General features: G+C 40.8%; 1 protein-coding gene across 2 annotated transcripts in view; it reads left to right on the plus strand.

Moving 5' to 3' along the window:
* Positions 1 to 7,443, plus strand: part of adamts17 (ADAM metallopeptidase with thrombospondin type 1 motif, 17) — a 121,496-nt gene extending 114,053 nt beyond the window's left edge. For both annotated transcript variants that reach the window (XM_027281876.1, XM_027281877.1), the window contains 3 exons: positions 1,577 to 1,729; positions 2,674 to 2,851; positions 3,522 to 7,443. In XM_027281876.1, coding sequence (XP_027137677.1) covers positions 1,577 to 1,729; positions 2,674 to 2,851; positions 3,522 to 3,673 — 483 coding nt within the window. In that variant the 3' untranslated portion in view covers positions 3,674 to 7,443. The remainder of the gene's footprint in view (positions 1 to 1,576; positions 1,730 to 2,673; positions 2,852 to 3,521) is intronic.
* Positions 7,444 to 15,465: the final 8,022 nt, after the last annotated feature.

Below are 15,465 nucleotides of genomic sequence, written 5' to 3' on the forward strand. Positions count from 1 at the left end.
TACATCATACATACACTGTGCTGATGTCACACGTGAGATCCGTGGCCAGATCAAGGCCTTATTTTCCATTAATGACCGATCTTAGAGTATTTTCAAAAAAGTGTTTTGCTCTTAATTTCTTGCACGTTTCTCAAGGCAGCAGGGAGGTCGTATTAAAACATTAAAGTCTTCTTTAAAAAATGTCAAAAGGGATCAGATCAATCACTTTTCACACTCATTTTACATCAAACAGTGCTTAAAGGTTAACTTCTCAATCTTATCTTGCCTATCTTCTGATGTTTTTGTGTGTAACCCTTCAGAAATGGTTGTGCCCATTAGTCCCTGAGCCACAAAACACATGAACAAAGGGTCTAGGTTGAAACATCAGTGGATAACAGTAAAGACTTGAAGATGCAATATATCAACAATGACAATTTAAGTAACAGACAGGAGAATCCCTTCTTAGGAACCAAAAAATACGCAATAAACTGAAGACAAGTCAACCTCTGGGAGGAAGTCTGTAGCAAAGTTATTGCATTCAAGCAGAGAGCGGGGCAGAGAGGGGTCAGATATGCTCCCACTGAGCGGCGCTGAGTGATCGCAGGCAGCTGCAGAAACTTATCTGTCAACCATGGAGGGAGGCAGGTAGGGGCCTCTGGTGGATCTGGATGATAACACAGGGGTTAGTACCAGCAGGCATGGGCTAGTGACGACCTTGAATGGGATGTTTTTGGGGAAACACCTCTTCAGTTTAAAATGTGAGGTGGATTTCATGGTTATCTGAGCTTTAAGATCCTGATCAGTTTTGGCCATGTTGGCCAGGTTTAGTAGAAGCAGAGTTTTATGACGGTGAGGAAATATATTATTATAATTTTTGAAATATGTTTATTGATTTTCAAAATAGAGAAAAGAGAGAAATATATATACATATAAAAATGAAAAAGAGGAAAGAACACTGCACATCAAGCATTACAACGATATTTCATGGTCATGAAATGATTATCTACTATACACGGAATATAAAAGCAAAAAATAAAAAATAAAATAAATAATACCAGTAAAATAAATAGGTCAGTAGACATATACAAGATCATACTTTTGTATGCACTGTGAGGTTACAATAGCCAGTGTCTATGGGCTCACGTTTTTAAGGTAATTCAGTACTGGGTCCCATGTTTTATCGAACGTATCCCCTCTATCTTCAATGCAGAATCTCAATCTCTCAAGGTGTAAAGTGTTTGACAGTTCTCCCAACTACAGGTTATAAGTAGGCACAGAATCCGTTTTCCACACTCGCAAAATCATCTTTTTAGCGATCACCATCCCAAATTGAACTGCTCTCCTTTAAACAGAAGGAAGGACGGTGAGGAAATGTTTTATGGCCTTTCATGTTCTCAAGCATAATTTAATAACAAACCACTTCTACCAAACTTTTCACCACATTAAAGGATCACTGTCATGTGGTGTAGTTATTGTTGCTGTCGGTCTCTTGAGGTACAGTCTTGCTGAAAATGCTAAAAAAAAAAACAAAAAAAAAACAGCATTATTGATAGGAATAACTCGATTAACATTTCTGTCTGCTTACAACTTCCTCCAGTGCTCATCAGACTGTGGTCAAGGTGTTCGTACGCGGACAGTGACGTGTACAAACCCTCAGGGTCTCTGCGATCCTCTGTCCCAGCCCACTCAAGAGGAGCCCTGCGAGGACCACTCCAAATGTTACGAGTGGAAGACAGGAGACTGGTCCAAGGTATGACACTCTTTAAACCCAGTGGTAACCACGCGAGGTTAAGATGTAATCAAGCTTAGGCAGTCATAAAATCAGACTCTACTCCAGTCCAAAGGTCTGTTATATGTATAACTTAAGATCCAATTTGTAATAAAACATTTATCCTTCAGTGATTGATGGATTTTGAGCAGATACAGATGAGTGAGATAAGTGTTTCGACTACATCACTGTTGTTACCGACCGGGACCGAGTGTGAAATGTGATGAACGAGTTGAATTATGGTCTTGGACACCCAAGCACATTTTCCGGTCTTTAAGTAGATTCAAATAGTCCCGGGAACTGTTCTTTGACCTTCAGGGCTTCACTGTTTCTATTTGTGCTTCTCCTCTCATCATCACTTCTTTGTGTCTGCGGGGCAAACAGCTAAAACCATTTGAGAGTATAATGATGCTTGACAAATGAGTTGTTGTGAGACACCATATGAGCTCCATTACACCGCTGGTATGACAGTATTATTAACTTTTAATGACATTTCTTGATCTGGAAAGTCGTGTCAGACGAACACAAAATGAAGAAGCTACAGCAGCAAAACGCCGCCATGTAGGGCTGGAACACCTCTGTGTTTGCTTTATGAAGTATGCCCATTCAATTCATCACTTTGCTCATAGAAATAATTGGATTGAATCATCTGATGATGGCCAATACTTAGAACTTAAATGCTGTCTGTTCATATTAGGACTTGTATGAGTTTGAATTGTGCAGCAAAGTGAGTCAGACGATGGTTATTCAAATGGCCTGTCATAAAAATGGAAAAATAACTTTTATCTGGTTCATGTGATGAAATTTTAAAGGTAAGTGTAAAAACACAGGAGAGAAGACTGCACATTTGACTTTACCTTCCTCAGGACTTCTGGTCACAGTATGAGCGTCGAGAACTGACCCCCCTTTTTAACCGGCTCTTTCAGTGCTCGTCATCCTGCGGAAAGGGCCTGCAGTCACGAGTGGTCCAGTGTATGCACAAAGTGACCGGTCGTCACGGTAACGACTGCCCAGTGACGCTGAGACCACCGACCTACCGACCCTGTCACCAAGGCGCCTGCAACGAGAAAATCAATGTGAACACCATCACCTCCCCCAGGCTAGGTGAGACATCTATCTATCTATCTATCTATCTATCTATCTATCTATCTATCTATCTATCTATCTAGGCATGCCGTTCAGGAAATTAAACCTTTGAATATATTGAATGAAGTCTGAATATATTAAATGAAGTCTGAATATATTGAATGAAACCTTGACTATATTGAATGAAACCTTGAATATATGGAATGAAACTTTGAATATATTGAACGAAACCTTGAATATATTGAATGAAACCTTGAACCTTCTATCTATCTCAGAGTCTGTCTTTCAGCCTTTCAGCCATGAAGTAAAGTGTCTCTTTCTCTCTGTCTTACTGGGTTGGATTAAGAACTTGTGTCAGTTAGTACAGAAGATCTTGATGAAAAGTTGGGGAATAATCTGCAATAACAACTCACTAAACCCAACAAGGACTGTAGCCCAGATAATGGATGACCCCCACCTGTATTCACGTAGCTACGATAGGCTCAACAATGTGGCACCTGAGACTAGTACTTTGGATGTTTTCCGTCAAGAGCACTTGGGTCGTCAGTTTGGCTTTAAGCGCTCAATAAGTTCATCAACCCTTTAGGATAGAGATTGCAGTTAACACTGAATTTTGTTATTTAGTTTGGATGACTTGTTGAAATTGTGAATATTGACTTGCTGCCTCTCTCGTGACACCACCCCACAGCTGCTCTGACCTACAAATGCATGGGGGACCAGTGGACGGTGTACTGTCGTGTGATCCGAGAGAAGAACCTCTGTCAGGACATGAGGTGGTATCAGCGCTGCTGTGAAACCTGTAGGGACTTTTATGCCAAGAAAATACTGCACAAGAGCTAATGACCAAATGCACCTACTTTTCCTCCAGACGGAGCTCCTTTTTTTTGTAAATGTTTTTAATAATGTTAAATGTTATAAGAAAACAATTTCTATTATTATTGGTGGAACTTTTTTGTATTTAAAGAAGAAAAATGGCAAGTATAAGTACAAGTGTACAGTTTAAATGGGCTCATGTGCTTCTAGTTTTGATGAAGACTTGAAGATGTCCAGTTTTTTCTTTTGCTGTACACCAAAAATAAAAAAAGAAAAAAAGAAAAGAAACGAAAGAAATCGGGGGAGCCTTTAGAACGCCAATCCAGGCGGCTTTATTGCACAGAACGATTGAAAATAAGTGCTTGATGTTGTGTAGACCTTTTTTTCTGGCAGGTCTACCAGATAACATAGGATTATGAGTTAACCAGAGCTCTCCCCTTCCTCCTTTTCCTTAATTATGCTCTCCTTTGTATCTTTTATTCTGTTGTACTGTATTATAGCCAATTGTTGCAATTTCAAATAACTAGTAAATAGGTTTATACATAAGTAAAATGATGATACTTAAGTATTAATTAAGTATGCTGTAATAATGTGTAAGAATTGATCAGGAGCCATGGTAAAATACTGTAGGATTACAGTGAATCGACCAAGCTAATGATAGGAGACCCACTGATCCACAGGTCTGTTTGAGGGCCGTGGATAGCTCATGTAGCAGAACATGGTGGAACCGTAAACATACACTCTAAGGGTACATGGTTGTTTTGTTTCCTTTCAGATGCAGTCCATTGATGGACTTCATGTTTTCTTGCCAACAATATTAGTCTCTTTAAGATTTATTTAAACTCACTCAGATCAACTGTGCACCTCGGAGCAAATTTTTGTTTTGCAGTTCAAGTCCTGTAAGGTCGGGGTCGGTATGAGCAGTGCTCATCATCCTGACCATGGGCTTGTCTAAAGGATCAGTGTGTATAATTTAGTGACATTTAGTGGTCTTGTTGTGGAATGGAACTCCCTACACTCGTGCATGCACAAAAAAACAACAAAAAGCCTGATCCAGAGCCAAGCCTGTTTGGATTACGGGGTGACTGCAGAAACATGGCGGTTCACGATGGCGTCGTCCGTAGAAGAGGACCTACGGTGTCTGTAGATATAATAGATAACAAAAACGTATTACACAAGAATGAAAAGTATTTAAGCCCCCCTGAATCTTACATACTGGACCTTTAAATCACGCTGTGCTGCCACAGGCCATGAACACTTGCATTGCTATTGAAGTCACGGCAGCGAGACCAACTGCAACAATCATCAGATCTAAACCTTTCCTAACTTTTGACCTTTTTACACACCACACTCATTTTGTCCAACTTACATTTCATTCATCACAACTTAGAAAACTCCATTTACATTTGTCATTTCAAGTGTCACGTATCCGGAAAACACTTGTATGCATCTCCATCGGCCAAATCACCAGTCCGATGACAGTCCAGCATGTTTTTCCTAGCTGCATCGATTCTAATGCACCTGCCATAAAATGGATGACGATAACATGAAAAAATATGTTTATGAACAAGCAAGAGAAAAGTTTCATCATCTTCACAGCCTTCATTCATTTCACTCCCTCGCAGAACTCTGATGACTCACTGGTTGCTTTTTTCAGCCATGGTGTGTATTATCCCCCAGAATACACCTGCAGAATAACTGTTTTGACACATGTGACAAAGATAATAGACAGTCACATTCACATGAACTACACATGCACTCTGATCAACACTGTCATCCTGATAATAGATCAATCTAATAATCACTTGCTTTTCAAGCTTGGAAATGGGATAGCTATCAGATTGACTAGACCACATCTGGTTAGCAGTCTGACCATAAAAAGGCTGAATAAAGGCTAAATACCTGTTAGTGTTAATACTGTTACCTGTTTGTTGCACCTTTACTATCTTGTTTTTGACATTGGTTTGCATGTGCTTTTGTGCACAGGGCATTGGCTCAGGCTATAAGTGCAGCAGCAGTGATACTGCTGATCAGCCTGCTGTTTAGTTCTATAAGACAAAGACAACATGTTGAAAGGTCACAAAGCTCTGCCGCTTCCTGCTGCTCAAGCTGCCTGTCAAAACGCTTCAGGTGAGCACATCCAGCAGCGTCACATCAGGAGAGTCTCGAGTGACTGTGACAGAGCACAATATGAGGATGACTTGACCAGCTAGCACACTGTCACAGAGCTTCTCCACTGCTTCGTCCTGATTATCATCTTACTTACAGATGCCTGCACGTCGTGAGAGAGTAACCTCTATCACTTCCTTTGACTTGAGACGCACCGAGTTTGTTGACAAATGCACTGGCTCCGCCTGCCGAGTTTGCATATTGATATCTAATCACAATATAGACAGAACTGAGAACACTTATTTAACAACATGTTTAAATTCAAAGGCCCATGATGAGATGCATACAACATATCCAGATACAGGACACTTGATAATACTATAATGGAAATGGGTGGACTAAAGGTTAGGGCTTCATTCTTCACTGCTTGAAATATTTTTTTTTTCATGAGCTTGTCACCTCAGACAGTAAAAGTCTGAAGGTAATCATCATCTTTAAATGATCTTTGAAGTTGCAGTAGGAAACATCTGAACACACACAATCCTTGTAGGGCTTGCTGCTAATTGGTTCTTTATGTTCAGGTGCAGTGAATTCTTCCAATTGCCGTTAGTAAAACTCAGATGATCTGTCCTATGTTCTGTCAGGACATAGTGGCACTTCTGTGCTCTGTCAGGACATAGTGGCACTTCTGTGTTCTGTCAGCACATAGTGGCACTTCTGTGTTTTGTCAGCACATAGTGGCATTTCTGTGTTCTGTCAGCACATAGTGGCATTTCTGTGTTTTGTCAGCACAAAGTGGCACTTCTGTGCTCTGTCAGGACATAGTGGCACTTCTGTGCTCTGTCAGGACATAGTGGCACTTCGACTGCAGCTTCAAATGGTCAGACAGTTCATATTAAATATCACCAGCAGCTGCTGTTCAAAAATCACCCAAGTCAGCCCATGGAGCTCACATGCATATGTGTGTGTGTGTGTGTGTGTGTGCGTGTGTGTGTGCGTACGTGCGTGCACGTGCGTGCGTGTGTGTGCATGTGTGTGTCCTCAGTCTTTTCCAGGAGGTTGAATGGTGCTATCTTATGACCTGTTTCACTATTGTGGAATTCATCTTTTTGTCAGTGGTGGTCCTGTTGTCATTGTTAACAGTTTTTTTGTATGTTGTAGGATTATTTAATAACATGCTTTTTATTGATGAGTCTCTTTTTGTTTGGTTGGTTTTGTTATGTTCTTTTTTTTTTTTGCCATTGTAGTGCAAATATGCTTAATTATTTCCGTACTGTACTATTTTTAGTTGCACATACAGTATGTTTGGCACATAAACTGCCACTAAATGTATTTTTTGGTGCTGATTTCAAACTGAGTAAATAATTTGTTTATACAGGGATTTAACCATTTGTCTGTTGTTCTGTGCGGTCACACTATATTTGTACTGTGTTCGATTTTTCACCAGACCATTCTGAGCAAGAACCTGAATGATTGGATCAAATTCTATTTCAAGTCTACTGTAAAGTGATTCTCTTTTATTTTGTTATATAATAAATAATGTGATTTTACATGGAAAACAAACCTGTATGACCCACTGTTAACGTATGTGGATTTACCATTAAACCAGAATGCAGACTGCTCCCTTCCTCTTCCTGTCCTCACAGCACACTCCATACACTGAAGTGGTTAAATAACAATGAATACATGCCCAATAAAACAGCTTAATGTAGAGGCGAACAGGAAGTATTGTCTGAGCTTTTGTAAATACTTGAAATCTAAAGTTTGAAGAATCTATACTTAATGATGTATTTATTTATTAATACTTTTCTGAGAAAACACCATAAGCTGATGAAGGCCATGAGACACAGCTCAGAGATGAAATCATGTGATTTCACGTGACAGTTTACACTCTAAGAATTTAGTTTTATGCAATAATATTTATATACATTTTCATATAGATTAATAGATTACAGCTATGCTATATTATAGCATTAACTATAATTACAGTTGTGTTATCAAGCATGTCCAGTTTCCGATATCAGTACTCAGTAAAATGTGTCAGAGGTTGACTGACATTCCTATGGAAGATGTCATTAGGCCCTGCAGTGGGTCATCATGCTGTGCTGTCATAAATCATGAGTCCTGTGGCAGGTGACAGTGTTCTGACCTAATGTACCTTTAAAATCACCTAACACATTTTCATGGACGAAAACTTTTCCAAGTTCTTTTCAAGGACCTAAAATAAAATTTCTAAGATCATTTACAACCTATAAGTCCACAAACAGACCTGTATTGTACAGCTCTGTATGTGTATTATACAGTATGGTATAGTATAATGTTAAGTAATGTATACAAATTAAACAGCAACCTTTCTTGATCTCTAATAGTTGGTTAGTTATTTTCACCTTCACAGTGTTTGGTGCTTTGGTTGCCATGGTAAGTGTGCTCTGGTTTTTCTCGAGCACATTGATAAATGGTAAATAATGTCTCAGTGTCTTCTCATGTTAAATGTGCTTTCTTCGTTCCCTTAGCATCATAAGAGTTGCTTCCAAAGCCAAAAAACAAACTTTTATCAGCCATTAGAGAGCCATACATCTATTAAATCAGATTCAAACTCTATTCGAACATTTCGGCTAGCTGCTTAGAGATTGAACACTGGTGATAGTAACACCAGTTTTAGTCCATGACTTTTCCAGGCCTAGAAAACCATGCTGGGGTACCCATGTACATCTACACTGTATCTACAGGCTAGCCTACATTGGTTGGATCAAACAGCCAGCTTCGGAAACAGGCAGCTTCCTCTAAATCGTCTATTCGGTAGTCATGACTGTTCATGTAGTTCCAATAGTCTTACTAATAGCCACTTGTTGGCAACTTTTCTGTTATGAACCAAAGAAAAGTGCATGACTTTAAAATGAAGCGTGATTTGTAAGAACAAGCAAGTCTACAGGGTCATCAGATGGACACCCTCTCAATAACCAACATCTGATGTTTTGTTGAGTTAACCATCGACCTCCGCTGCATGAAAGACCAGCTCAACCTCCCAAACTCCACCAGATCATCCAGTTTCCCTTTGTGGTAGCAATTCTACAGCCAGCCCTGTTTTATCTCAACACCTGCTCTTTTGGATCCCACCAGCCCTGGATCTGCACCTTCACTGCACCTTCCCTTTGTGAATACAATAAACTGTTTAAACTTGATACAGTCTCATTTTGTGTCTGCTGCCTTAAACGAAGCTCTGATTATTGATCAAATTTGATTTGATTATACTCCTACTGCTAAGATAAAATCTTTAGGATTATGACTTGATTTTTTTTTACCCAGAAAGCAAACTATTTTTGTATTCAGTTATTTTATTTCCAGCGGTTCTGAACTGATCACATCGCCTGACGTGCACAGCATTGTGATGAACTCCTTCTTTGATTTAAAAAACATCAGTATCAGAGAGCCACACTAGGCAAACTCACCCAGTTACTGCATCATACAGTGATGCTCTGAATAATAAATGCAAGATGTTGTGTGCGCTGTAGCCAGACAGACTGGGATGATGAATGACCATCTGGCTGGCCAACCTGCATGCCGACACTGGTGTGAAAAGATGGAGGGAAAGGTCACTCCCTGAATATTACCCGTGCCTCAATAATTACACTGAAAATCTGGGTTCTGTTTTCGATTTGTCTGATGTAGAACCGCAGTCCTGTCAGATAAGCTCAAGAACTCTGTTCATCTGCTGATATGTTAAGGCAAGTCAGTTTTATTTATATAGCCCCATCACAAATTACAATTTTTGAGGCATACAACACCCTCGATTTGGAACCCACAGAAGAGGGTCACTAACAGACATGCAATAGAATAAATATAAAAATACAGTTTATACTAATTACAATTACAGATACGTGTAGATTGCAAAATGTGTGAAGAATCTGGATCCAGAAGGATGATGAGCAACTTCCATTAAGTACAGGACCAGAGCCGCATTACCACACAGAGACCTTGAAGAGGACAGGACACACGAACACAGTACAGGAGTATTCACATGGGAACAAACAAACACATGGACGAACATGCAAAGAGAAGGTTAGAGAGGGAGAGGCTGCATCTCCTGAGGGACCATGATCCAGATCCAAACGTCTGGAGTATGACTGATGGTCCGGCACGGAGGAGCGAGAGAGAGATGTACATTGCTTGCTCCAAATGTCTTTAATCTATTAAACTGGACCATTAATATAGATATTACAAGTTTTAGACATACTGATGGTGAAATTGCTGATGTTCAGGCTTGGACTTGGACTTTTTTGGTCAGGTATGCATTCATAGTATTACCATTTACACTCATAAAACTTGTTTTCAAACATTTGCCCATTACTTCAGCTCTGCTTGGTCACCAGCCAGTTTTCACACATTGTCAAACACAGCATGTTGTCACAAAGCCAGGATGACTGTTTGTCTTGTTTGTGTGTGTGGTTGTTTGTTGTCTGGTGTCTTCTCCTGGCAAAGCTTGAGGGGGGCGTGCCTGCACCTGAATACTCTCACCTGGCTGACATCATCACCTCATTACCTCATCACCTCACCTGCTCCTCTTCAACTGCTGGCAGTATTTAAGGAGCAGCCACGCATCCAGTCTCCGCCAGATGGTTGCCAAGTATTGTGGATCAGCCTATGTCTCGTGTAGCCGCCGTGTGGATCTCCACCCTTCAGGCCTGCCAGCCGACCCCTCTCTGATTGCCCCCACCTCTGGACTCCCACACCCGCCTACCTGCTCCCTTTTCATTTCACGCATTCGCTCTCTGATTCAATAAACCATTGCACTCTAACCCACTTGTTCCGGTCTGCTTCTGGGTTCCCCTCTGAACCGTGACACACGTGGTGTTCTGGTTTTACAACTGACTCAAGCTGGTGTCCTTAACAGCCAGCCTCCTCAAAGTGTTCACTGAAGTAGGATTTAATATAATAATGTCAGCATCATAGCCCTTTTTGAAATAGGTGGACAAATGCTTATCTAGGTCTCTGAAAATGTACTAGAAAAAAAAGTTCTGCAAAACTTTGAATTACATATATATATATATGGAGACATCTGTAGCATGCTTACAGAGACAACGAAGAAAACAACGGTTGCAAGCTGAGGTCCTGTTCAGTCTCCTTAACCAAGTATCAGCATAAAACACCACCTACCTTTACCTATATGTGTGTGTGTGTGTTGTGAATAAATGTTCAGCTAAATTTCCATCTGCCATCATCTCTCGGCTATCTGCTCCTCATTAGGCAAACTGCCCTGTGGCTAATCTCCAAACACGGCCACATTCCATTCCTTTTACTGTAATTCCCCTCTTCATCCGTGCACTGTGTACATGATGTAATATAGGGAGGCAATGCAGGGGCGTTCCTTTTGGTTGATTGGTTTGATTGGTTTAAAATAAACACGCAGCAGAGGTGTTATATATTTCTAGTCATTATGGCGTTACCACTAGATTCTAACATTTACTCAGTGACTCTTGTGGAGAGTCAACATTGACAGCAGTTGGATGGGAATATATTTATATCTCATGCAGGCTCCAGGCACCACCTGCCTGCTCCTTTCAATTCAACTATACAAACTATAAAAGTCACCCACGTAATGCTTTTTTAATTAGAGTTGAGCAATGTTTGGATTAAAATCAAAGATGTGCACAATATAGTGATGAAGGCTGTCACTTGTGCAGATGAAGTAGCACAACCCAAGCACAATTCAATGCAGAGTTCTAGATGCTAAATGCTAATCATTAAAGGTTATGAATGCAAAACTTACTGACACTAGAAGGTTTAGAGCAACCGCATCTCAGATGATGCTACCAGACTCCACTGAAAACTAGTATTTTTACCTCACAGATGATCAAAACACACACTTCAAATTAGACAGAAAGAAAATCAAAACTCACCAAAACCATCTTTCCAATTAGATCACAACCCGCTCTATGCAACCCAAAGAGAGAAATCTGTCCATAAGGTTGTACAGTCACAACCTCCCAGTGTCAGAAATGACTGTAAAGAGCTCTGCCAAGCACTGATGGAGTAATTCTCTTCTACTGCTTGAGAATCCAAGATGTTACTAACGTGTGAGCTGTGTGTACTTTCAGGGTAAGAATGCTCCACGTTTGGATGAAAACTTCACATCCTTGCAGAACCTTTATCCCTGTCTTTTTTTAAGATTATTTTTTGGGCTTTTTATGCCTTTAATGATAGTACAGCTGAAGACAGACAGGAAGCAGAGAGAGGGGGAATGACACGCAGTAAATTAGCCGTCCAATGCGGGATGCAGCAAGGACTATAGCCTTCACACATGGGGCGGCCGCTTAACCCACTACGCTACCGACCGCCCCTCCTTTATCCCTGTCTACACACTGTCATTGTATCATGGTAACCCCTCAATGCATGAAATAAGGAAGGTGATACAGGTGGCTTTCAGAATAATTTGTCACTTGCAAAGCAAGGGGGGAAAGCACATAGCAAGTTTATTTTGTTTGGAAGGGGTGGTGGTGATTTCTAGTGTAACTGAAGCTTATGAGGATATTTCAGGAGCATTGACACTTTTGAACAATGACTTGGATAAGGCAAAGAAGTTCTCCACGACATCTAAGTAATAATGTCTCTAATGCTTTGTCTCTGTTTACAACCCCAGTGTTGTGTGCTTTTAGTCGAAAGGTAGTGTAACATGCAGCATCCTCATTCTCATTGTGTGTGTAGTTCTATGCTAGCTATCAGCATTATTGTCATTCTGTGTGCTGTGCAGTCACAAGCTGAGGCAGGGTGATTTATATATAAAACAATCTATACAGCAGTATATTAACAATATATTTAAAAGGACACATTTTAATGAAGTTTTATAACTAGGTTCAAGAACAAGGACCACACCTCAAACTCATCCCATTCCTGTTTCGCTTAAACACACCTTATCTGCTCACTCCCTCTTCGACTCAGTTTTCTCTTTCATTCAAACACAGGAACCATAGAGCTACAGAGAGATGGTTCCCCCACCCAGAGTCTCAACTCCCAGGTTCCATCCATTCATCCCGATACCGGTCAAACTCCATTCACCAATGACCCTCTTCGACTATGTCATCCCCTCTATCCCTTTGACCCTCACCCCTTCATCCCTCACCCCTCCATTCCTTCGACCCCTCACGCTTTCATCCCTCATCCCTTCATCCCACATCCCTTCAACCCTCAACCCTCTGTCCTTTCAACCATCATCCTTTCATCCCTTATCCCTTCAATCCTCGCCCCTCCATCCCTTCAACCCTCATCCTTTCAACCCTCAACCCTCATCCCTTCATCCCTCATCCTTTCATCCCTCATCCCTCGACCCTCATCTCTTCTTCTCTCCTACAGGACATCATGTCGGCCCATCCTTTTTCATCACTTGCAATAAACCCGTCTAAACTTAAATTTGAACTTATTATTGGTGAAGTTCTTGCTAGTGAATTTCATATTAGTGAATTTAGTTTCTTAGTATTTCTGTTGATGTCATCACAGAATCTGCTGTGTTGTCCACTGCCACAGATGAAGGGTGAAACGAGTACTGATGGATTTTTTATTGTGCTTGGAATTGATGTGATCATGAAAAGGTAACATCAGACAGGAAGTGCTGTGCTTTTCTGCTTTGCCCAGAAAAAACCTCAAGTGCCACTCCTGTAATGTCCCTGTGTGCATTATCTTAAATTGTTTCTTGCTCACATAGTGGAATGACCTGCAAATGCCCAGAGGACTGGAGAACTGAATTCCAGCTACGTCAGGAGAATGATGTAACTAGTATTGTATAAATTGTAAAATCACCCAAATACATTTTGGAGAGTGACACATACATACGGTATCTACCGCTCCATTCCCCATATACCAATCTGAAGTTCCCTCATTTTGTAGCTGTTTGTTGTCATTAACCCCCAGAATTCATCTGTTAAAAAAGAAGTAAAACACATTACTAACTATGGTTCTGTATGCATGAGTATACATGGCATTAGCATTCAGTAGAGGTATGTACAATCAGATGGACATAAACAGCTATAGAAAGGGCTTAAACTCGACTCGAGTTGTCTTCATGAAGCAGAATGATCCTGGTTAGTCTATTAAACCTTTATTCTAAACCTGTTCTGATCCAGACAGCACCCTGTAATGGACACACTACTCACTGATGTCACAGCATATTATCTGAGGACAAAGACATATTCTCCATCAGCGGAATAACACAATCGGAGTCATCTTTCTGCAGCCAAGCAAACACAGATTAACAAATAGTTCTTTGGAAAGCAACCATCAGTGAGCCGACTGTGGGGTGTGTGTTAGTTCTGTGAACTGTATTCAGTTTTACAACATGGAGAGAGTTCTTGGAGAACATTTGAGGATTTTGGGTTGATATTGGCAACTACAACAAAATCAAGGGAGGGGAATCTTTAAACTTCATACTCTTGAGCTTGCATAACTGCTGAGGTTACCTGGAGGACAAGAACACTCACTTTGTTTTGCAGACTGTACAAGAAACAAACAGAATGAGCCTGCCAGTAATGACCTGTCTCAGTGCCATGAGTGAGTGAGTGTGTGTGCCTGTGTGTGTGTGTGTGTGTGTGTGTGCAAGAAGACAGCTGCGAGCTAGGTTAATGAATATTTTGTTTGTTTTTCCTCTTGCAGAAAATTGGTGTGCTGTGTTCTCTTAAAGATCTGCTTTAACTGAGGAGGGCAATTAATCATTGCACCCAAATGGTGCAGGAAGGAGTCATTCAGCACTATCACAGGGTGAGCTCACTCCCCAGATGGCACCTCACAAAATGTGTGTGTGTGCTCTCAAGCATGCCCGTGTATGTGCATCTATGTGTGTTTAAGTGTGTGTGTGTGTGTGTGTGTGTGTGTGTGTGTGTGTGTCTAATGCAAGGAGCAGGGTGCTGAGACCTTAATGGCTGCCAGAATTGTTCACCCAGATTTAACTTTAACAATCTCCCATACATTGGTTTGTTTACCTCCACCTTCATTTTAAGCCCAGCTGGGCTGCAGTGAGTCAGCAGTGTGACCAGTTGTTTTGCCATCTTGTGGTCATTTTGAACACTGCAGCTATTAAATAATCACTGTGATGGCCTGGTACAAAATGCACATGCACAATTAGTGTAAAATGTGCATGGAAGTACCAACAGTAGTCACGTTATTCAGAGATTTAATGTTAAACTTGAGTTAAGGCTAAATTCTACCAGGCACGGATGTAAAGTGTTCCATGTGAGCTAATCACAGCTGTTCTAGTCGATGTTTTAAACCAGATCTGTTTCACAAGTGTCCCAAAGCGTCTCTTTGCTCGGCTCTACCAAGAATACGCGGCTGTTCTATTTTTGACGGATGCCGCGGGCACCCCGCCTAGTTAGCGTGCATGAATTTATTGAATCCCTGTCAAGTTACAGATTGTACAGTTGTACTCTAGCCCAGTTTCATTAGAATTATATCCATGTCGGACAATTCTTCACCTTACCATTTCTGTCCGGTGTCAACGTTTATTGTCAGTGTGGAACAAAATGGTTTGGAGGACTTACTGTATTCTTTATAATATTATCTACAGAGACCCAGCAATTCCCATCATGAGCAAGCACTTGGAGGCAGTGGCAAGGAAAAGCTTTCTTCTTATTATTATTATCATCATTAATATTACTACTAGTCTTATTTCCATTATCTTTGTCTCTCTAAATTCACATGGTCTCATCCACCATGAGCCAGGTTTT

The sequence above is a fragment of the Larimichthys crocea genome, chromosome VIII, assembly GCF_000972845.2.
Source record: "Larimichthys crocea isolate SSNF chromosome VIII, L_crocea_2.0, whole genome shotgun sequence".
Lineage (NCBI taxonomy): Eukaryota > Metazoa > Chordata > Actinopteri > Sciaenidae > Larimichthys > Larimichthys crocea.